The 24,116-nt window shown below is 35.5% G+C and overlaps 1 protein-coding gene across 2 annotated transcripts in view; it reads right to left on the bottom strand.

Annotated features, from left to right (window-relative positions):
* Window positions 1-296: 296 nt before the first annotated feature.
* TMEM161B (transmembrane protein 161B) overlaps window positions 297-24,116 on the bottom strand; it is a 34,202-nt gene continuing 10,382 nt past the window's right edge. Inside the window, exons 3-12 of one of the 2 annotated variants that reach the window (XM_057381879.1) lie at window positions 22,320-22,400; window positions 17,822-17,919; window positions 15,382-15,538; window positions 10,633-10,784; window positions 10,077-10,137; window positions 8,223-8,363; window positions 5,058-5,171; window positions 4,623-4,797; window positions 2,539-2,635; window positions 297-1,706 (exon numbers count right to left, since the gene is read on the bottom strand). In XM_057381879.1, the coding sequence (XP_057237862.1) occupies window positions 1,429-1,706; window positions 2,539-2,635; window positions 4,623-4,797; window positions 5,058-5,171; window positions 8,223-8,363; window positions 10,077-10,137; window positions 10,633-10,784; window positions 15,382-15,538; window positions 17,822-17,919; window positions 22,320-22,400 (1,354 nt within the window). In that variant the 3' untranslated portion in view covers window positions 297-1,428. The remainder of the gene's footprint in view (window positions 1,707-2,538; window positions 2,636-4,622; window positions 4,798-5,057; window positions 5,172-8,222; window positions 8,364-10,076; window positions 10,138-10,632; window positions 10,785-15,381; window positions 15,539-17,821; window positions 17,920-22,319; window positions 22,401-24,116) is intronic. The other variant, XM_057381880.1, reaches the window with a different exon arrangement.

Raw genomic sequence — 24,116 nt, 5'->3', positions numbered from 1 at the left:
GGAATCTATCTCTCCAGTTAAGCACAAATTGTAATTAATACTCTGCTATTCCCACTATATAGAAGTTTTATTACACAGAAAATCTATTTAGCCAAGGTATATTAATTATCATTATATGGTCAAGTTAGCAGATTGAAGAGGCAAGARATAATGATTTGACAGAGCAGAAATTTTAAGATTAACAGTTTAAGTAAATCTTTTCTTCCAAGACAGTGTAAGTTCTTTAGCATAGCTAAGTACCTCCAAAGAGGCACAAAAACCAAATAGCCCTTTCAACTGAAGTAAAAAANAAAAAAAAAAAAAAAAAAAAAAAAAAAAAAAAAAAAAAAAAAAAAAAAAAAAAAAAAAAAAAAAAAAAAAAAAAGAAAAGAAAAATTCAAAAGTTTCATTTCAAAAGGGGATCTCGAAATTACTAGATTCACATACATCCCTGTGCCATGGTCCTGTAAGATACATTCGGTAATTTAAAATAAAGATTCCATATTTCATATCTTCATATATATTATATATTTAATATATAATATATATTTATATGCACATTACACATATTATACACTCTCAGTCAGCAGGATTAAACTGTTTTGTTTTGAAATGTTTGACTGGTGTCACTAATTATCTTCTATTATTTTGTGAATTCAATGGAATATATCTACTACCTCCAAAGAAGAAATTTAAAAGATCCAGATGGAATCTGTGGATCAATACTAGCACCAATACATATGGCCATTATTTCAAAATGACTGCAGGGACTGGAGTAATATATTTGTTATAACTCTCTTCTTACTGCACAAGCACTTCTGCAAAATATGTAGGCAGCAATACCTCTCAGGTACATACATCTATTCCTGTTAAATTTATATTTTATACAACTTTCCTTACTGTAATATACAGTATCTCTCTTGTTCTGTTGGATTTTTCAATTTTCCAAGGAGAAAAGTGATCAATAGCTATCCAACAGATTTTTTTTTAAAATCCCCTCTTTCTCCTTTCACTGTATGGCTCAGTTTCAAGACTTAATTGATAGGCAGCCATCATCACTATGACCAGTACCCGATGAATGCAGTTCACACTGACTGTTGATGCTTAAAACGCAAATTTTTGAGGTTGGCTTGCTGTTTATGGAAACCAAGATACTCAGAAGTTGCATCTTTCCAGCATGCTTACCACCGTCTATCACACAATAATGTCAGTCAGTCCCAATACTACAACACAATCAGTTACCTACCATTTGGGTAACAAAAATAACAAACCCAGCTGCAATTTTAAACATTTTAAGATTATTCACCCTGAGAACACGAAGGAAGTGTTTAAAAATAATTATGATATGTTTTCTCTTCACATATATAGTTTTTTTTAATCTTCATTCCTCTTGGGTACCTGGGTTTGTATCAGAATTTAGCCTCACACTTGCTTTATCAATTGACTTGCTCATGCCACAGTCAGGTACTGGTGATAGAAGAGCCCAAAAAGGCTTGTAGAAAAAAGGCAAGCAGCAATCCACCAGGTGAGGAAAGACAGGAGTCCCCGGAACAGGAGAGGAGTGAAAATATTCTTTAGGCTTCCCAAAGCCATTGTTATTTGTACTACAGTCACTTTCATCTTTCCATCTGCAGGGGGAGACTCAGAATAAACAGAATTGGGAAGCAGACTGTTTTCTCCTGGAGTGTCAGAATTCAATTCAGGGTAGATGCCCCAAGAATAATTACCTGTTAAAAAGAAACAAGATTTTTGTAGAATTAAAGTTCTGTTATTTCAATCACTCTACAGATCGTCTTCAATATTTTTATACACAGGCAAAAATGTTAAGTTTTCATAACTTAGTAAATACAAAYATATTCATCTGCATGGCTTCCTGGTCATACCAATAAGCTACTGAGGTGGGATTCATCTTATATTTAGACATCCTAATATCTATGTGTGATACAGCTGCCCTGAGACCCCTGTACGTCCTGGATATGAGTCATCTCACCACATGGAGATGCCTACTCCAGGGCAGGATGAATCACAACCTAATAAAGCCTATCTCTACCCATTGCTTTTTTGCAGAGAGAATGACATGACAACATGGCAGGCTGTGAAAGACTTGCCTCACAAGTAATAAAGAAAAAAAACAAACTAGAGTGACATCAGATCTCCCAGTAATCAAATGAACCCTGTATCTCATAATTCCCATTCTAAAAGCCTACTGAAAATAAAAAAGCTGAAAAAATTCCTTTGTGAGGTGCTCATGAAGTTAAATCAACCATGCTTTATGCAGTTCATTTTTAAAATACTGCTAAAAAGACAAATATTTCAACAGAAGTAAAGAGCTTAATTGGTTGTATTATACAATTTCTCAGAAACAAATCAAAACAAATGAGCATGTAATTCAGATATCAAAAGCAGCAACAGAAAAAACTGCCTAAAAGCCACACATGAATGTCTGAAACTGCAGGAAACTACAAGGTGCATTTGTACTGCAGGTACCCATGAATTCTAATTCTCTTTAGTCAGCCTGTGTAGAACACAACAAACATTTGTTGATCCTATTTTGCCTACCTAGTGTTTTCAAGAGCAGAGTTGTGTGAAGGAGCATGACCAATGGTGCAACATACTGCAGTGCAATTACACAAAGATAATAGAATACCCGAGCCACCTGGAAAAACAGAAGAGAGAAAAATTCATGAATCAAAGCAGACATTTATGAACATAAAAAACCAGTACCTATGCATTAAAGCCGTTTTAAGAGTAACTCTTAACATATGACAGACTGTCTTCAAAAGACCTAATGAAGAAATACCTATAATGAATTCTAGTTTCAGAACAAAACTTGAGAGAAATGCTGAAAGGAAATAATTAAAAGTATCAATTGTGTCAAAACAAACAGAATCAATTTTGCTTCTGCAAACTGCATGGCATCACTCAATGATTCCTATTTTAATACACCAGAAACAAAAACATATATGCTTAATTTTACAGGTTTCCAGTGATTTACAAAAGAAATCCTATTTCAAAAAAGAAATAGTAGTCACAGTCCAAAGCCCATAAAAAGTAAATGAAAGTTTGGTTAAGATTACAGTCCCTTTTCAAAAGCAAGATATTTTTAAGATTTCCAAGTGGAAAACATCTGTATTTTAAAAACAATGACAAGATGATTTTTATTAGATCAATAACAGCATTTAAATGGTCTTTATTTCAGGTATACACTATGGTTCATTGAAATCCATAGATACGTCCCTCTCCCTGCTTTCCACTTCTTCCATTTTTCTCAAGATTGTTACATTATATATTTTATATAAGCTATTTACCTCAAATATTAAACAAAATAAAGAAGGAAAAAAGTTATAAAATCAATAGCAAGCAAGCTAACTGGGTTTTTTAAAAAGAACAGAATGCAGGGTGGCAAAAAAGATGAAGGCAGACATGAGAGTTTTGGGAAAGCCTTTCAAGCCTCAAAGGGCTTCTTAATGAGCAAGCATCAAAAAACTAACATGAGAAGAAAAAGTAGTAGGACACTGGTAGAAGAAAAGGCATAAAGAAATATACTATCAAAATAGTATATTATTTTGATAGAAGAATATTTGATGGAATATGCCAAAAGTAACAAATTAAAAAATAATGATCACTGTAGAATGACAGACAGGAAAGAATTCACTGGCAGGAGCTCCTAAAAATGGTGAAGCAGACACGATTAGTAAAACAAGACAAGACTTTATCGAGTGACTATGGCCTTCTAAAAGAGAAGGTATGAAAATACTGGAGAAATGGATTTAAGGAATGCCAAACAGAGAAGACATTACTGATTTACAGATAGAATGAAAATTCCCAGTACTAAGTAATGCATTTATAGCAATTAGCACAGTTCTATCCTAACCAGTTGCCACTACATATATTACCTAACTTTTTTCCTGAAGAAAATTCCTAGCCACTTTATTTGTAAGTAACTACACACAATTCACTTATGACCTTCAGACATTCTAACTACAARTAATAATGACAATCGTGGGAGAGGAATCTTTGCCTTACAGTATGCTTCAAAATTTCTCTGCAATACATCTCAACTCAGTACTATCATGCAACACTAGAAAATGCAGTTTATTTTGCAGGYGACACAACACCACCATTCTACCTTGTCCATCTGTTCAAGGTGTGCTTTACTACTTCAAAAAAAAGAACCCTAAAAAATTTCACCTTGTCCCCAGTAAGACAGCTAGCTTTTTAATTAGGTGGGTGTACTTGAGAGTGGTTTGACAGAATTCAGTATTTGTCATTTTATTCCAAAATATAACCACCTTCTCATAAACTTTTCCTCAATTTAAAAAAACATAGTTGGTAACAGTATTACACTATTCTAYTGAAATTCTTTTTCATGTTGTAGTCAGAGATCACCTGTCATCAGAATGGATCTTTTTTAACAACTTCCAAATAATGGAGGACAAACCATCTACATGATACAGGTGATGCCTCTCTCTGTATTTTGGTTCACAGAACTTCTCCATAATGGCACTATTTTGTAAGAGATACAGTCTAGAAAGGTTCATTCAGATTTGTGGTCTGCTGCAGCACAAGACAGCAAACTGGAAAAAAAACACTTGCACAGCTGAAGTACTCCAACTATATAAACTCAGTGCCACCATACTTACCATTTTCTGTAAATCAACCATACTTATTCTACCAGCTTCCTTTTTCATCTGATCCACACTTTTCTGGGCTAAATTCAGATAGGCCTGTAAATGATGACGCATCATAGCCAACCGCAAAGCACACAACAGGATTATAATCCACAATCTGATGGTATCAAATGTATCTTCTGACATTCTGTGGATAATAAACAAAGGGTAATGCTGTTTTCCAGAGTCCACTAACTGCTACAGGTTTTTTTTTTRGTTTTACTTGTATCATCTGTAAAGTAGTTTTGAGGCTTATTGTTAAAAGCAGAACTCAGTTGCACCTTCCACAATACCCCTGACAGCAGATGCTATTAAATTTCAAGTCTTTCATATTTCTATGACTTTCACAGAGCTCTAAGACATAGTTTTATTCTCAATACCCGAAAGAATTTTTAAAGGAAATCTTACAAAGGAATGCTCTCTTTGCCCAAAGGTGGGTTCATAATGTAGTCCTTAGTGATTGGTTTTACCCACAGTAGAACCATAAATAAAGGTGCCAAGAAGTTTATATGTAGCAATGTTCTGAAAGAAGACAAAAAAGGGGAGATTAGTAAAAAAACACAATGACCATACTGTTGAAACACCGTATACATATTCAAAAGGAAAAATCTTAACTTTAAAATATTTGGGACAAAGATAAATAAGAAAATTACTTCCCTATTTTATATCTATGACTTACATTTCAACAAAACAGTAATATTACACATTGTGAAATCACACTGGATTTTGGCTTTAAAAAAGAACCGGAGAAACAGTTGCCAGAGGACAGATTTCACAGTTTAATGAAGCATTTAATTAGGAACCCTGACTAAATTAAACTTGGTACTTACATCCAATTAAAGATACTCAGAGTAGGAAAAAAAATTCCAAAAAGCCAGCACAGCTTTTCCCTATTAAAAGCATTGTATGAAACTGTCCAACAGAAATAAAAGTAGAGTCTTTTGCAATCTTTGAGTATGAAAAAGCAGAATGTACAAGGGGATACAGTTTTTGCAGTTCTCTCTGAAATTAATATCCTTCTTTATTTCTAAATTTTCTCCTCTATTTCTAAACCCATTTTCCCAATAATTTTTCATTACTAAAATGAATTGAGAACAGTTGAAGGGACTGGGTGGTTTTGTTAGTGYTGTATTTCCTTATTAACAGTCGGGTTTGTCTCCACCTCCACAACAGTGCTTCCCCACTACAGAAAAAACAATGTAATCAAAAGTTGTTCTAAAGAACACAAGACCTTCCTGAATACAAACTATGAAGCTTCCTAAAGCATTAAAATGTTCACATGTTTCAGAAGCTGTCATCACACATGAATTTAAATCTTCGGTTTCAGATGAAGAAATAAGTCCTGCTAGCTATTCAGTGTTGTTAGGGAATGCAACAGCATCAAGGAGCAGTCCAAAGCATTTCATTAGATAGTGAATGGCTTTTACCTGATCTTTTACTGATTTAAGAAATCCTACTGAGTCAATGGACTGGAATGTGCCCAAGGGTGGTTAGAAGCACTTTTACCTTTTTCTCTTTTTTTTTTTTTTTTCTCCTCATGGTACAGGAAGAAAGACTGAAAGACTCTTGAAGCCAGCTCTGGCAAAGGAGGGAATGTGTATGAAAACGGTACAAATTTGTTAAAGAGACTCCAAATATATGCAGGGAAGGATACCACTGCCAAAGAAAAACAATCAAACCAGTTCTCAAAACCARAAGGGACAAGATGATTTTTATTCTGCTTACAAAAAGCAAGGAAAACTTACTCCCTGTACCCATAAAAGAATCACGCTAATAATTTTGAACACATTAGGAAAGTGGTAATTAATCATTAACCTGTAAGTTTTTGCGTTTTTTCTGGTCAGTGTTCCCTCTAAGTGTTCCATTTCCTAAAGGAACAGATTTTATTTTGGTCTTTTATCGGTTGTTTAGTTTTGGGGTTTTTGTTGGGTTTTAAGGGAGACTGGTGCTTTTGGGGGGGCAGCTTTCAGTACTTGGGGATTTTCAGTTTGATTAAGGTTTTTTCTTTGATTTTTGTTGGTTTTGTGTTATTTGACTTTTTAATTGTCTTGGATGGGTTTTTTAAGCAGACAATGTATTTGCAGAGATAGACTCCTTTAGTCACTGTCAAACAACTGTAGTCAATAAATTATCTACTCATTGACCAAAAACCATTGGCAAGGACAAGTTACATTCAGAACCTATTATTATTAGAACTATCACTTGACAATTACTCTTTATAATGGCTTTACCTAATTATGCTGATATCTTATACAAGTTTTAACCCATTTAATGTTATTTTCATAGTGTTCCAGTTCAATAGTCAAAGTATTGGTTAGACTTTTGAAAAGAATTTGGTGTTGTTGCACGAAGTTACTGTCAACAAACAATATCCTCCAAAGATGCCAGAGAAGTTTAAATTTAAATTTTCATTTTAATGAAAACTAAATTAAATTGAATTTCATTTTATTTCAATTTAATGAAAATTTTAATAACCACACTCTAGTGGATATTAATTCCCCTTTCATCTTAATTAATGGATTTTTGTTTCAGAGTTTATATTTCTGCCTASGATGTCACATCCACAGATCAAGGAAGATGTTGGAAAATTTACAGAAAAGTCATAAGGAGTTTTAAAATACTGAGAACCATAAGAATCAAGCACCAAGTAGTTTATTTATTTGAAAAGAACAGATTAGGAAGTGACTTAGTGACAGTCTACACAGAGACAGAAATGTAACAGAAAATAAAACAAGCCAACGGCTGGCTGCTGTACCTGGACAACTACACTGAGTGCAAGTGTACTTGCTTCTAAATTTACCAAAAGTGAAGGACTCACTTCAAACAGATTAATTTTTAAACTGAGCATTCCTGAAGGGAAAGAAAAAAAAATGCAGTTTGAACAAAAATTATTTTCCTATTGGAAAACATACTGGCTCTCTTAGGAAATTTACCAGACTGGGCTATGCTGCAGAATCTTTCATTATCATGTATCGAACATCATCAGTCAAGATCTTTGAAAGTCATTTGGAGAGTTTCATCCTCCACCAGAAAACACTCAAGAGAAATAGTTACATTGGAGAGAACATTCTACTGTTTCCAAATGGAAAGAGGGCTGAAAATGAAAATATTCCTTTAAACTGGTATTAACATAGACMCTTACTAAATATTCTGGGTGATTTTTGCATTTTATTGTATGCTAAATTACTAAAGGCACAATACCCAGCTGGAAGCGTGGGTGGAAAAAAAATGTCTTTTGTTGTACTTCTTGAAGGTTATCTTAATTTCAATTCAGAAAGACATGATGGAAAAAGAAAGCTGGACAAAGAGACATTAATGGTGGAGCTCTGGCAGGAGAAAAGGAAAGCTCCTTTAACTGCAAGTCAAATTACAAGGCAAAGAATGTAACAGTGGCAGAGCATAGGTTGAGCAGAAAGTGGCAGGTGGGCAAGTCTGCTCAAGATGAGAAAAGCAGGCAGCAACAGAAGTCTTAAGTCACTACCTTCTTGTTGGAATAGTTTCCTTTGTTTATGTTTAGACATAAAAGATTTGAGACTGAGTAGCATATACCTATTTGCATATATTTTCTCTTACTGTGTTATTTTTTCTGTTGCTAAATTCAGAGCATCCAGATGCATTTGAGCCAGTCGCAAGCCAGGGAATGTCAAAAAAGCACCAATAAGTGAACACAGAACAGCCAGGAACAATTTGAAGGTTAGTTTAGACACAGGACCCCTAAAAGAAAAGAAAGGAAATAAGCATTTTCTTGGGGAGGAGGTTGGGGGAGCAGGGAATATAGAGACTACTTTCAACCCAACAGTAACTAACATTTAATTTAAAAAGCCAACAGTATTCTACAGGCTTCCTGTGGAATACCAACATCATTACAAAGCAATCAGAAATTAAAATTTTAAAAAATACTTTCAAAACCCAACCAAGTCACTTATTTATTTCCTAAAAAACCAGAAAACCTAATTTACTGCCTGTGAGGTGTTAATTTGTTAGTGGAGAAAAAGGAAAAAAAAGAGTATTTTAATATTGTAATTAACAACAAATTATATAACAGAAATAGCTAGAATAGAATGAATTTAAAGACTGTTTTTAAGAGAAGAACAGATGCCTCATAAATTTAACTGATCAAAGACAAAGTAGACACTTTACCGTTATCTATTAAAAAGCTCTATCAAATTGTTATTACTACAGCTTTTCACAGATTTATCTGAAATGTACATGTGGTAATTGACAAGTCTCTTCTATGTGATTAGTATAGTATATAAAAAAATAACAGGAAAAGCTTACAAACATCCAGGATCAACCAAATCACAGAATTAATTATACAATTAACAAACACAGGATTACAGAGGAAAAAAACCCCACAAAACAAAACAAAATCTTCCAGCAAACAACAAAAACATAAATGAAACGTAACTGACAGATTAAAGAGGAACAACCCCAAATCTAGTGATCCAAGTGAGTTTCAGATTCTTTCTTAATCTGTGTCATCTAAACTATCAAGAGACACCTCCATTAACTCAGTTGCTGCTAAAAACAGGCAAAGAACTGCAAAAGTTTAAAACTGAACAAACACGTAACATGAAAATGAATACAGAAGTTAATGACCTTGCAATTGCTTAGGAAAGCAGATTAAAGAAAGGCTAAGAAACACATGGGATTCAGTTCCAGTTTCCCATGAGTTTATTCATAAATTTCACTCGTCTAGTTTGAGGAAATGTATGTTTCCTCAAAAATAAAGACATGTCACAGCTTCTGCACGCTACTTGAGACCTAACAAGCAAGAAATTCAATATTCTGCTCCCAATGATGAAATAGTCCATAATTTTAGCACACATGTATAAGGAACTGTAACAGAAATCCATTTTGCAATATACACAGGCTGCCTATGACAGTATTCGTGTATTTATGTAACATCACAAGCTATGGGATATTCCTTCAATGGTCTACGTAAAACTTGGATGTGCTGTAGCAAGCAGATGTGTTTGCATGACAGGAACACAGTTTCAACCTGAAAACAGGATTGAACAACACAATTTACTCCTAATGTCAACAGTAACACAAACTCCATCTTGTTGCTTTTGCACATTCATCCTCTTGACTGCCATAGAAATGACAAAAGAACATTTACCTCTTTTAAACAATCCTTGCAAAGCTGAAGGCAAGTACTGTGAAAATAATGTTTACAGTTTTGAACTATACTTTATGAACGACAATCAAAATGTCAGAAATTATTTCCATTGAAATGAAAACATTAATGCAATTTCAGTTATTTTGGGTATTACCAGATTCTTTTCATTAGTCTCTTAAAACTATTGTAGAGGTTATAGTCACATACAAGAGCAGAACATGCAGGTCAAATGCTTGCTAAAAGAATCCAGATGGTTCAGTTAGAAATACCCAAATAAACAGACAAGTGAATTTCCAGAAACTTACTGGGATTCCAAACCTTGTTTTTCAAGAAACTGCATAGCACTTTCTGAGAAATTCGAGAATCCTGCAGAGATACATATATTTTATTTATTTTATTGCAGTACAAATGAATAATCCATTTTGTGAAATAAAATGCTAGGTACTAAGTCATCTTTTAAATAGTTTTTCATATGTCTAGCAGAGCTCTTTCATGTGCTAATTAGTTATCCACAATACAATAAAACTTGATTAACATAATCTGTAATTGAATACTTTGGGAAGATTAGAAAGGGAGTCACACTTTACTATGAAAGTCAAAAAGGGTTAAATATACAAGGCAAATAAATTAACAAAACAAACAACCTAGTCGAAGATCGCACTATTTAAGAAAAAGCAAGGAAAATATACAGGATATTATTTAGAATCTTCATTCCAAAGATAATTTTCTTAAGAAGCATATGATTTACACCATTCATTTTAACACAGATATTCTCAAAAATGCTGGAAATTATTTTTTTCAGATCATGCAATCACTACTATTTCAAACACAGCTATTTCAAACACTAAATAAAAGAGTTACCTGATTCCAATCCAAACTCTAGATAGTTTTCTGTCACAATGAGTATTGCCATTGCTTTCACAAAGAAGAAGAAACCAAAGGTGACACAGACTGATCTTTCACCTCCATCCTCAACTTTGAAATAATGGGTAGTCAATGAAAATAGTACCTTACTACACAAGAAAGAGGTCAAGGAAAATTAAATTTGTAAAGTAACTATAATTAATAATTATATTGTATTTCAGTCATCTACAGTAGGGCTCCTGTTCTATGACATGCATTTATTTCGTTTAATAAAGGTAAGACATATTGAGGCAGTTTCAGATTAAATTAAAAGATTATTATTAAAGCCTAAAAATCACGTAATGGGTAGCCTGGAATACTCTGGAGAAGAGTTTTGATCCAGGCTTACTTATAGTAAGAAAAAAGACACGTGAAAAGAYGAAACTTACACTTCTCTTTTCAAATAGAATCATTTTGTTTGGAAAAAAAACTTTAAGAACAAGTTCAACCATTAACCTAACACCAACATGTTCACTACTAAGACATATTCCCAAGCACTTCATTGATGTGCACACTTGAGACTTTTAGCTATCAAAGAGAGTTATGACAACAGCACATTGAGTACTATCTGGGAATGAAAAATCTATCCCATGTTCACCTTGGAAAAAAAGAATTAGCCTTAAAAACCATCCATGATCTGGTATGATATATCAAACCCTCTAATCTAGCCCCACTGCCACAAAGAGAAATATTTAAGACATCACCTGCTCTATTATCTTTTAATAAGGTTTTAAAGACCTTTATTGAGTAATCTTTTTTTTTATACATTTCTAAATTAGCTCTAAAGTGAAACAGATGAGGATAAACTTTTCATGATACACCGTCAACTCTTATTACAAACTGTAGCTCATAATTTATTTTATTTTCAAATGGTAGGCAATATCTAGCCCAGATTTAAATAAGGTATTTGGAGATCACTCCAGCCATTGCCTAATTAGGAAAAAAAAAACATGGAGAAAAAGGAAAAACAAGATTTTAAGGGCCAACTTTCCCCCCCCCCCACTATGCAATAACATAGTTGTATTTACCCATTTCTAATGCTGAAGAATTCTAATATATAGAGTACATGAAAACATTTTTGGGGGGTATTTACTAAAACATTTGAATAATCATCAGTTTCTCAAGAAATTATGATTATTCAATATCACACTTCAATGGGCAGCACACATTTAACATACACACTGCTGAATTTCACTATATGCAGAGAGATTCTAACATGCACATAGTGAAGTGGCCTAAGGACAGATTCTAATAATTCTAATCTCATAGTAATAACCTTCAGATCCCTTCATACTTCACAGAAAGAACTGACACATCTAAAGGAAGACTCATCGCAAATGGAAGTACATAATAGATCATACAAGACTGTGTTCTGGAAAGCTTTGTTTCTCTAATAGTACATGCTTAAACCAAGGGTATTTTTACAATTAGGGACATTAACTACAAATCGAAAACACCCTGAAGTAATACAAAAGACTTAAGAACAGTTGATGACCAACAGTTGTAACCTATAACCAGATTTATAACSCCCTAGATACTTTAAGACTTCAGCTATGGATTGTGCCTGAAGGATCTGGAAACAAGGAAAAAGAAAGCATACTAACAATACATCCCAATGATAGTGCAGATTCAGAACTCAAAAATAAATTAATTAATACGCAAACTACATACAACTGAAACCCTCTATTAGTTAAATAATCACCACAACTTCTATTTTTGTGTTGGAGAAAATGGAAGTACTATGGCTTGCTTCATCACTTCCTTTCACTGCATGACCTAATATTCAAGACCTACTGAAGGACTAATTTGGGAGTATTCAGTGCTAAATTAATGGATTGCCCACATCCCCCCTCCTCAGGTTTTTTTTTTGGCTACAAGAGGCACTACAGAATTGTGTACTTTGCATATTGTATATATTTGCAGCCACTGTAGAAACTACACTCTTTTACAAAATTATTTTATTTTTAAAATGACTGTGATTACAGAAATCTTGAATTTTATAGTACATAAGGTTGAAGTGAAAAAGATCCATGTCCTGTTCTTACCAAAACACATGAAAATTGTAAATTCACAGAAACACAGAATATTCAGAGCTGGACATGACCCATAATATCATGCAGCTCCTGAGCCTGCACAGCACCATCCCTAAGAATCACACTATGTGCCTGACACCATTGTCCAGCTGCTTCCTGAACTTTGTCAGGCTTGGTGATGTGAGCACTTCCCTGTGGAGCCTGTTCCAGTGCCCAAACACCCTGTGGGTCAAAAACCTTGCCCTGATATCCAACCTTGTCACAAATGAGTGTGCTTGAGATTGCCCAAAACCAGGTGGTGTTTCCAGGTGATCACATTGCAGCCTGGAAAAGGAGGAGGGCAGGGGGAATGCACCACCACAAACCTAAACCTCCCCTGAGTCAACTTCACACTATTTACTTGAGCCCTGCCATTGGGCACTACAGAGACGAAATCAGTGCCTGCCCCTCTTCTTCCCCTCATAAGAGATCAGTGCCAGCCTCTCTTTGCCTTCCACCAGGAAGTTCCAGACTGTGCTAAGGTCTCCCCTCAGTCTCTTCTCAGGCTGAATAGACCAAGTGAACTCAGCCACTCCTCATACGGCTTCCTCTCCGGATCCCTCATCATGGCTTCCTTTAGATACTCTCTAATAGCTGAATGTTTGTCTTAGTGCAGGACAATCCCTGCCCTTGCCCAGCTAGTGATGATGGGCCAGTTGGGCCTCCATTGCTGCCAGGGCACTGCTGACTCACATTAAACTTTCTATCAATCAGCAGCCCCCCATCTTTTTCCAAGGCACTGCTTTTCAGACTCCTGTTCTCCAGCCTGTCCATCCATACAGCCAGGGATGCCCTATCCCAGGTGCAGAATCCAGCACTGACACTTGCTGAAATTCTTATGGTTGGTGATGGCCCAGTCCTCTAATTTGCTAAGGGTTCTCTGAAGGGCCACCTCCCTTTGAGGGAGTCACTGCCCAGTTTTCTATCATCTGCAAACTTGCTTTGTATCCTTAGTACAACTAACTCATCACCTCTTAATGCACAGGCATAAAACAGAAGAAACACTTGGCAGCAAACACAAAATTGGTCTATATTGAACACTGACATATCATGTTGATTGCTTTCTGTCAAAAATAAGGAGCCAACAAAATTTTTCTAAAACTTCAATTATCATTGAATCTTCTTTCTTCTGCATAGATTAAACTCGAATTCTTAACTTCACACCAAAAAATAAAACAAAGGATGTGCAGTAACAACTACATATTAGCTATACTATAGCTATAATATAAGAGGTGGACACCAATTCTCTTGTCACTACTTACAGACAGGAAAAAGCACCTTTTGGACCAAGGATCTGCTCACTGACAAGTCAAAGGAGAAATACCTGTTCTGGAAGTAAGCTACTGACACTCAGTTCCCAATGTGAGTTAACTCTCTCTTCAAGCAAATTTTTACACACCACAAGTAAAAATTCTGAAAAAAAATTATCATTTATACTTCAGGCTACTTAAGAAAAGATTTCCCGTTCTCCTAAAGGCAGCACACATTTTAATTATCAAGGGCAGACAAGCATTAAGCATATTCAGAATTCTTCGCCAAGTGTAACTAACCATTAGAGTTCAAGGTTTTATATAACACTACCAGCCACTGCTAGTATTACAAACCAACTGAACAAACCACAACAAATGAAGAACCTCTAAYGAAGAACAAGCATTTATATAGAGTAAACAATTTTGAATATTGAAGTGGTTTATTGTCTGTAACTTACCACTTTATCCATTCTCACCTGCTGAGGGAACAGAAGATCTGTAGCAACTCCCTTTCCAGTTCACCTTTCCATAATATGCATTCTTGCAAGCCCGTATTCAAATCTACTGCTTTATTCCCTTTCATATCTTTAAAACACAAATTTCCTTCCTAAAGCATGTGTCTGAATTGATATGTGGAAAGCAGTATGCATCAGACAGATGCAGCAAGCATGTGTCTGATACTGCCTTCTCCAGTAAAAAATAAAGCAAATGAACAGCATTCTCCACAACAAAACAAACATTTTATGGTTTGATACAACCTGTTTCTAAATACTCCACTTTACCTCAGCTTCAGAGGCCAGTTTAGCTTTCCACAGAGCATTGACGACACACCACCTCAGCTCTTACAGCAGTTGACATATCTTATTTTCTGTACTGTATTGAATTGTATTGAAATGCCTTGAATGTATATTAAAGTAATAAATTAATGTATGTATTATTGCAATAAACTAGTATAACACAGTACCATCCTGTTCAGGAAGTATCAGATTAAACATACTGAAAACAAAATATGGGCAATAAATCTCCAAAGTCCTCTAAAAGCTATACTTTCTGTACACAAAGCTATTTCTGATTGCCAAACTGAGCAAAACCAAGTTAGTTTAGAACCACACATACCACAGATGAGCACTAACTGTAYATTCACATACATGTAATTTACCATAAATGGTTTCGTATTAATGTTAACAAGCTACCGACATCAGCATTTACAAATAGCACACAAAGCATATACATTATCCAACATAGCATTAGCTCACACGACCCTTTTTCAAATGCRAAATATTTGTGTATCCTGCTCATCAACAGCGGAGAGATTTATATGAATTGCAGAATGATGTAAACTATTTGGAACAGGTAGAGGGATTCAAGAAAACTGAAAAGGATACACTGCAAAAGTCAACACAAGCAGACACCACACTATGCTGATATTCATTTCTTGTGAGGGCTTCACGATGCTGTAATAGGCTTCTGTCACCACATACACAACTGTAGCAGCAACAGTAAAATCCACTAACCACTGATATTCTGGAAAGTAATGCAATGCTGAAAAATAAAAGTTTGTGAATGTTAAAGGTATGTTTTAAGGTGTCCTGGTGTAGCTGAGTATTTGTATTCCTACCATCTGCTTATGACAGAGGAAAGACAAACAACCCTTCTGTAAACATCAGTTGAGACTGTTCTGGTTTATTTTGTGGTGTTCCTCCCTTCAAGGACAGTGGGAGGGAGAGGTACAAGTCACACACATTCCTGGAGTGGGTGACTATGGTGGAGTGGGGAGGAGGAAGCTGCTCTCTGGGACTGCTCTTTTTCCTTCTTCTTAAGACTTGGTTTTTTTCGACCTTTTTTCATCATCTGAGAATTAGAAGATTCCCGTGGCACAACAGGCAAGGAAAAAAAAAAAAAATCCTCCAGTGAACCACCGGGGCGACTGTCCAACCCCTCTGGGGACCCCCGGAAGGGAAGCCACTCCCAGGAAGAAAGAAAATACTTTGAGATTCAACAGCTGGTTCCACAGGTTCTTTGTTCTATAACATAATTTTTTCCCCCCTCTCTTCTTTGTACCTTGTGGGCAATAAATAGTGGGGTCTTTTTTTCCCTTTTTCTTTTCACTTTCCTCTCGGTGGAAAAAGTTTGTTTCTAGAACTTGGGTGTGGAAGGGAGGGGGCTTGCTGGAACTCGGCAGTGTTTGCCCCCCATTAAATTAGCTCAAACCACAACATAAGGCAGTTACTGATATATATAGACTGGAGTAGCAATGAACAGCGGTTTTCAACTGTGTATTAAAATGAAGTTTAGGTAGACTCACATCAAGTGAAATGCACAACAAGAAAAGTCACTCAACAATTTGAGCTYCATTCTTCACTTACGTCTTTCAATGTTACTACTCAAATTCATAAGGCTATGAGCTCTTACTATTTTATTACCTCAATTTTTATACATTAACATCCTAAAACAACAAGCACACTTAAATTATATTTCATAACACAGAAGTAAACAGTTTTCCAGTTGAGTCTAGCTGCAATTCCCAGTGAGAGGCATTTTTTGACCCTTTGGTAAAGATTAAAAGCTCACTGGCTATCACTTATTATATTACAAATAAATACTTTATTTTAAAAAGCCCACCATCTAAGATCGGATTGTTCTTTGAGATTTTAATACATCCTATAAAGCAGTAACCCTTGTGTAAACTTCACGGTAAAAATTCTGGGGATCGTAGTATGTTGCGCACAGGTTGGATGTTATGGAGAAAGTTCCCACAGCTGTTGGAAACTGCAAAGAACAATTTGTGACAACACGGTATAACCTGTCCCTACCAAACACCTTCTCTACACTTACACAATTTGAAAACATTACTTGAAAATCTAACTTGACTACAAGCTACCTCTTGGCAAAGATATGAAACTGGGCAAACTTTGTATTTCCAAGTCCTATACTTATACTGACATAATCATCTGGTTAGATTCACCCAAAAATTGTATATACAACTTTTCAAACACAGTCAAACCCTATCCAGTATCACTCAGATTGACAATTAAGTGCTATAATTTTGAGGAAATAACACTAATTGAAACCTGTGAATGCTTTGTTGATTCATGTCCGATCTTCAAAAATTTCATTTGTTACAYTAACATTGTCTTCCATAACTTAAGCTGAGAAGTCTCCTGCATAGGGCTCTGCATCCTTTCTTTCTATACTTATCCAGAGAGCAGATAAATGTAAAAAACTAGAGAAAATATGTATCACAAGTACCCATACATGAATTTTCTGTAACAGAATGACTGATTATGATTAAGTAATCGACAATTACCATCTAAAAGAAAAAGTAACTTCCAAAATACTTAATGCTGCACATTTCTGTATTGTCACTTGCTGTTTTTAAGCATTTTACCTGAATGTTTCAGATGGGTGGTTGAAAGGCCTTAGTTCCAATGCTACAGCACATTTCCTATTTTAGATGAGCAGAAAGTGCATGGCTTGACATCTGCTAATTGTTACTTTCTTGTACAAATCTACAAACTTCATATTTAATAGGCTACAATGTTATTTTTTTGATGTGGTCTCATATTGCTATGGAAGCCTGATACAATAGACATGATTTATGCTGGATTTCACTACTCATTCCTTTCCACAACACTCCTACTAACATGTCACCCCTGGAACACAAAAGGAGATTTAGCCCTTTACTACCTGCTTTATGAACAGTTCTACTTCTCTTCATTGTCTACAAAAAAGGATATTTCAGCATTAATCACAAATAAACACTGGAAAGAAATATCAGGATGCATTAGAAATAATATATTATTGTTTGCACACAGTTACGCTTACCAATAGTGTCCCTTTCTGTTACTGATTTTGTTTCCAGATGCAGGTCAATATCTTTTGGAATGGTTAAGGGTTTGTTTTCAATATGACCATTATATTTTCTGTAAAGTAAAAGAAAATAAATAATACAAGCATGGGTATGACAAAATAAACTTTTTCAATATATAATGACATTTCAAATTCACAGAAAATACAAACTGTTTTTTTCCAAATACAAGTATTTTTTATGCACCTGGCGTAAAGTACTATTTCAAGTTCAAATCTTGAGAAATAACCAGGTATGTCAATAGCTCCCACATATAACTTGACAGATTCTGACATACTACTGTGGTATTGGTTTAAATGGCCTCCAGGTGCTTTAYTCCAAGCATGCATCGGGTCAAGATCCAGGGGACAGTATTTATTTCAGCCCACTGATTATCACTAATCAGAGCTGTGTGTTCCCAGGGTCAAAAAAAGAAAAAACAACCTCACATTAGTCCTTCTTGTCACAAAAAGCAAGTACATCATGAGCTGGACTACTCTAGATCCTTTAAAGGTCCAACCTACTAGCCATCAAGCAAAGGTATTTTTAAGGTATCTTTCTAATCCAAAAAGGTATGTATTTAAAACAAAAGATGGTTTTCACCTGGAGCTCTCAAACCATACCAATATCATGATCTTCACTTCCCAGAAATTAAGTCACATTAGTAGACTTCAAATAAAAAAAAAAACAGCACCCCATTAAAAGAACATGAACACTGTTACATGAATTTAGTCTGGTAGAGCAGCATTACTAACTAAGGTAAAACTTAACTTTCCCACTATTTAAAAAAAAGGAAACACATTAAAGCAGATCAGATGATTTGTTAGATTAAAAGAATTAAACTCTAAATGGCTAGAAGAAAACAATAAATGCCACATTTGAGAACACCACCTCTGAAATTAGAAAAGGAGTGGTGGATTTTCCATAGAGAAATGAATTACTGGGATACAAGCATTAAAAAGAAATCCAATCAATCAGGAACTTAGTTTTCAGGAATTTTCATCTTAGCTTATATGCAAGATGAAAATACAAGCAAAAGGCATTAATAATTTTTTTCAGGTTATATTAATGCTTAGTATAACTAAAATAATTTTAATGCACAAACTGAGGATAGGCATCTAAAGAATTACTCAAAAAATTCTTGAGTTGCGTAAATATACATATGAAGCCCCAAACACTGCCCACTGATTTGACTACTTGCAAGCTCCTGTGTACTTCCCTGCCCCCAGCTTACTCATGATTATTTTCCTACTGCTTGTATCCAGGAGTACAACTCCATCTTGAGTAAGACGAGTATTTTGATCACTGATCTCATTTGAGATCAATAAAACTTGGTGTTCCTACATTTTAATTATCCCAGGGGCCTCACAATCCAAGAGGCATTGACAGAACATACCCAAGATTATTGAATGCTTTAATTTAAAGTAAATGACAGTAGCTACGGATCTTTTCATTAGTCTTACAATGTAATAGAATACTATTACTGAACTATTCTGAAGCAGAAAACCTTCATGTGCTATTAAATAATATTCATGTGCTATTAAAACCTATAGCATAATATACTGAGGTTCAACATGCAGTGAATTAACTAAAATTTCACACTATAGCTGTTTCTAAGGCTAATTTTCAAGCAAGCTCCTTGTACCTCCTTTCATCATTTCTCTTTTAATTAGTTCAGACTGTGAGTGTATTTAAGTAAGAAGCAGGTATTACACTTTGCAAGACTATGGGCTTGACAAAGCGGATTCTTCATGAAAAGACATGGACAGTATAAAACAGATGCGTCTTTATTTCTCCCACAACTGTTTCACATCTTCTTGTTGAGATAACTCGCAAGATGTGCATTCCATTATGTGCAATTTAAAACAGTAAATCAAAGCAACTCAACAGGAACAATGCCCACTTAACTATGGTTCTTCCTGAACAAGTTGCCTCTTTCAAGGACACAGAGGTGTGTATATTCATTAAAAAAAAAACGGTATTATTAATTCCGCTGTTAAACGAGCAAAGCAAATAAAATATCATTTAAGCATCCACATTACTGCTTCAGTTTCTTGAGGTTTTATATTTCCCTGTGATTAAMATTTAGCCTTGTACAATCACCTACTACTACTATTGCAAAAGACTGGTGAGGCTGAGGAAAGTCAATAAGACCAGAATACAATTATTATTTGGCAGTGTAATTGTGGTTTTTTTTTCAGTTTAAGGCTCCTATGGGGGGGACTTAAACTTCTAATTACATAATTAAAATTATTTTACATATGAATAAATATCACKGGTTAAATGGATAGCAATAAACTGTGATGTTATTCACAACTGTTTTGTTACAGAAAACTGTYAAGATAAAAAGAGATTCTTAATTTTAAGGAACGTTGAATAAAAAAAAAAATTACTGCTTTACTTAGAACTATTTAACTCGGAGAAAGGCAGCAAATGATGGTACATCCACTTGGCAGCCGGTCACTGACTTTGCTCCACAAGGCTTAGTATTGGGCTCAGTCCTGCTCAAGATCTCTGCAGATCATCTGGACAAGGGGATCGAGGGCACCTTCAGTAAATCTGCAAACACTTTATTTGGGTGGGAACAGTTGATCTACTGGAGACCAGAAGGCTCTGCAGAGTCTGGACAAGCTGGATTAATGGGCCAACATCAATGGTGTCAGGTTCAACATGACCAAGTGCTGGGTCCTATACTGAGGTACAACAACTCCAAGCAGTGCTACAGGCTGGGGCAGCCACTTGAGAACAGCCCAGCAGAAGAGGATCTGGGAGTGCTGGTCAACAGTGGCTGAACACAAGCCAGCATGGGCCTGGGGGCAAGAAGTCCAATGGTAGACTGGCTTGGGTCAGCAGTAGCATGGGCAGCAGGACCAGGACAGTGACTGTCCCCCCATAATCAGGACTGCTGAAGTCCCATCTAGAAGCCCTTGTTCAGTTTTGGGCCCTTCACAATCCAAAAGACATTGAGGTGCTTCAGCGAGTATGGAGAAGGGCCGTGGAACTGGGAACAATCTGGACTACAAGTTTGATGCGGAGAGGCTGAAGGAGCTAGGTGGCTCTGGCTGGAGAAAAGGAGGCTCGCAGGAAACCTTGTTCTCTACAACTACCTGAAAGAAGGCTGATAGCCAGGCAGGGGTTGGTCTCTTCTCAAGGTAACTAGTGATGGAAAAGAGATCACAGCTTCAAGTTGTGCCAGGGGAGGTTCAGGATGGATCTCAACAGGAGATTTTTCATGGAATTGGTATGGCTGCCTAGGGAGGCAGTGGAGTCACCACCCCTGAAGGTCTTCAAGAAATGACTGGATGTGGCCCTTAGTTCTAATGAACATGGTAGTGATCAAAGGTTGGGCAACATAATCTCAGAAGTCTTTTCCAACCTAACTGAGAATCACAGAGGCAAATAAGATTGCTAACCATGTTGCTTAAGAGCTAGGACACAGTAGGAAAATATTACATTACAATTATATATGAGCAGTTGTATTAGTACACAAACATGTACTAATTTGAATCTTAAGATTTATAAGAGAGCTCATACTGGGATAGAAGAAACGGGTAAAACAAATCTCCTGTGCTACCAAAAAGAAAGCCAGAGCGGGCTGGTTTTTTTAAAATACAGCTGATTTAGAAATATTTCAACATGGCCAGCTCCAGCACCTCAAGATGTCTCCACTCTTGATGAAGCTGTACTTCTGGTAAGGCTGATCAGAACTTCATGTTTGAACACCAGAAATCTGTTTCAGCTTAAGCTGGTAGACAGTTACTCTATCCTCCCAGGTGTCTTTTTGACAGGTTCAACAAGACTAGCTCTTTTAGCCCCTCTTAGTAAGGTAGACTTTGTTTCCTGGTTGATCCTAGCAACTCTGTTCACCTGTTTATATACAAAATTAGTTTTTCTTGCACACAAATGGTCAGAACTGTACACAGGAATCCAGATAAAGTTCTACACTGGCATCTTGTCCAAGAGGAATAATATGGCACTCTTTCTTCACTAGAAATATTTCACATAATCCTTCCTAAGAGCCCACTTTACYTTTTTCGCAGCTGTGCTAAGAGTGGCTGCTCATAATAATCCTATGGTGAACTATTGTACTCAAATCTTTCTTCTCTTGCTTCAAGATGAAGAGCTACAATCCTAAGATTTATTTTATTCCGTTTTTATCTAAATGAATACATTCACTAAAAAAAAACAAAACCCTTGCCACCAAATTAGCATTTCACMGACATTTTGTGGATGGAAATAAATAATTTCTGCACAACTCGGGAATGCTCAACTCWGTTAAACTGAAAGAACACATTTTAGTAAAGAACTGTGACAATTAATGAAAGCAGGGCAGTCATACGCAACTAGAAGTTTTTAACCCATACTATGACAAATGTTGGTTGGCAAAGTTGTTAGATGAACCATATCATGCTGAAAAAAAAAACAAAAAACCAAAAACAAAAGAAGGGGGAAGAAAACCTTAAAACAAGGATTTACCTATCTTTTTTACTCTTCCCTCTTTGCTTCCCTGCAAGAATCCGTAGTTCTTCTTCAGTGGGATGCTGATACCACCGTAAGCTAAAGAAAAAGAAAATTTCAAGTAAGACATTATTAGCAATTTACAGCATAACTTTTAAAAAACTATTTCACAACACAGATTTATGTGTACTAAGACACCTGTCATTTGCCACTCTTAAGCACAACACCTCTATGTGCCAGTACCAACCGTGCCTGAACTGAACTACAGGTAAACTTCTCTTCAGTATGAGGCCTTTATACATAATTAGAAAGCTTTACCACTTTTCTTATTCACATGAAAGACCTTCAGTTTTCAAAACAACAGCTTTCAAAGTTACCACCAAATACAGCAAATGCAGTTGTACAAAGTGGACAATTTCACTAGAATAATGATACCATTACAATTAATCATCAGAACCATATTCTAAACAATTTTATAAAGTATAATTATATCTCCCCACAACCAGCAATTTTCCAGAATCTGAAGYATTATCTAGTAATCACTACCAATCTTTTTTTAGAACCCAACTAAATTGTAACATCATTTCTTTCCTTAAACAACTCCTCAGTGACATCTTCAACTCCTACTAGAAAAAGCACTATTAAAAAAAATCACTAATTTAAATGTAGTTGACCTACAAGTTTTTCCACTTTCACAAATTAATGCACCATTGATTGCTATTTTATTTAAACGGCAAGAAGTGGCATGGATGTTCTGAAGAGGACAAACAGAGATAATTAAATGCCTAAAATGGTACATTTTACCTAAATCTCTAAGAATGGCAAAAATTTCATTAGCTGAAACAAGGCCTTTTCCACATTCAACAAGGGATGGCTACTGTCTGGATCCAGGAAGGAKATCACTCTGATTTCCACTCTGAAATGCTGAGGTGAAGGAGACCAAGTATTAACAGGAATAGACTTGAGAAATGTATGTGGAAGTAGAGGGCCACTAATTGTCAGCCATGGTGACACAGGTCAAGATAGAGATGCTAAAGAAATCCAYAAACACCACTTCATATTAAGAAAACTTCACCAAGCAGGATCATTCAAATCCATATTGGTGAATTAGAGATTATGTCAATTTCAAAGAGTTAGTAAGGCAGATTTGGAAGGCATCAAAACCCAAACAATCTCAAGCCATTTGATAACACTTGATTCTCAGCTCTATTTTATGAAGGCTTAATTGCAAAGGAAGAGTTTGGGATCTCTTCAAAAGAAAAGAGTCAACAAAACATCAAAACATTGCACACTGCAAATTTCCCTTGAAGGAATTATTTGCCAGTTCTAAAACTGAAAACAGCAAATATTACAGATTTTGCATGAATAGTTTTTGAAGAGAAAAAAGGAACTGGATTTAGTGTAAGTGAGAGTGAAAGCTATTTCATTTATTTACTTGTATTATGTGTGGCCCAGTTAAGAATATGCGATTTGCAAACTATGCTGCAACTTTTAAGAAACTTTTAAGACTGAGACACACATAAAACAGAGAAACAACTTTTTCATCCAAGAAGTCAAACTACACTAGAGATGTTAACTTCTATCTTTCACATGACCCAAAGCAAGTGGGATGAAGCAGAGATATATTCTCCTGTTTTGTCTTTTACCATCATCCTGATCTGAACTTAGGATGCTAATAATAAAAGGCACATATGCTGTAAAGAAATGCTTGTACACCAACAAAGTGCCTAATGCAGCAAAATAGACAAAATTATTATTCTGTGTAGCATGCTAATACAAATCAAACCACGAATTAACCCAAAATTTGCTCTTAAT

This window comes from Malurus melanocephalus, unplaced genomic scaffold (genome assembly GCF_030028575.1).
Source record: "Malurus melanocephalus ecotype Western Australia unplaced genomic scaffold, MMel_1.1 scaffold_538, whole genome shotgun sequence".
Lineage (NCBI taxonomy): Eukaryota > Metazoa > Chordata > Aves > Passeriformes > Maluridae > Malurus > Malurus melanocephalus.
The sequence above is the reverse complement of the archived record's forward strand: the minus strand, read 5'-3'. Positions and strand labels throughout refer to the sequence as shown.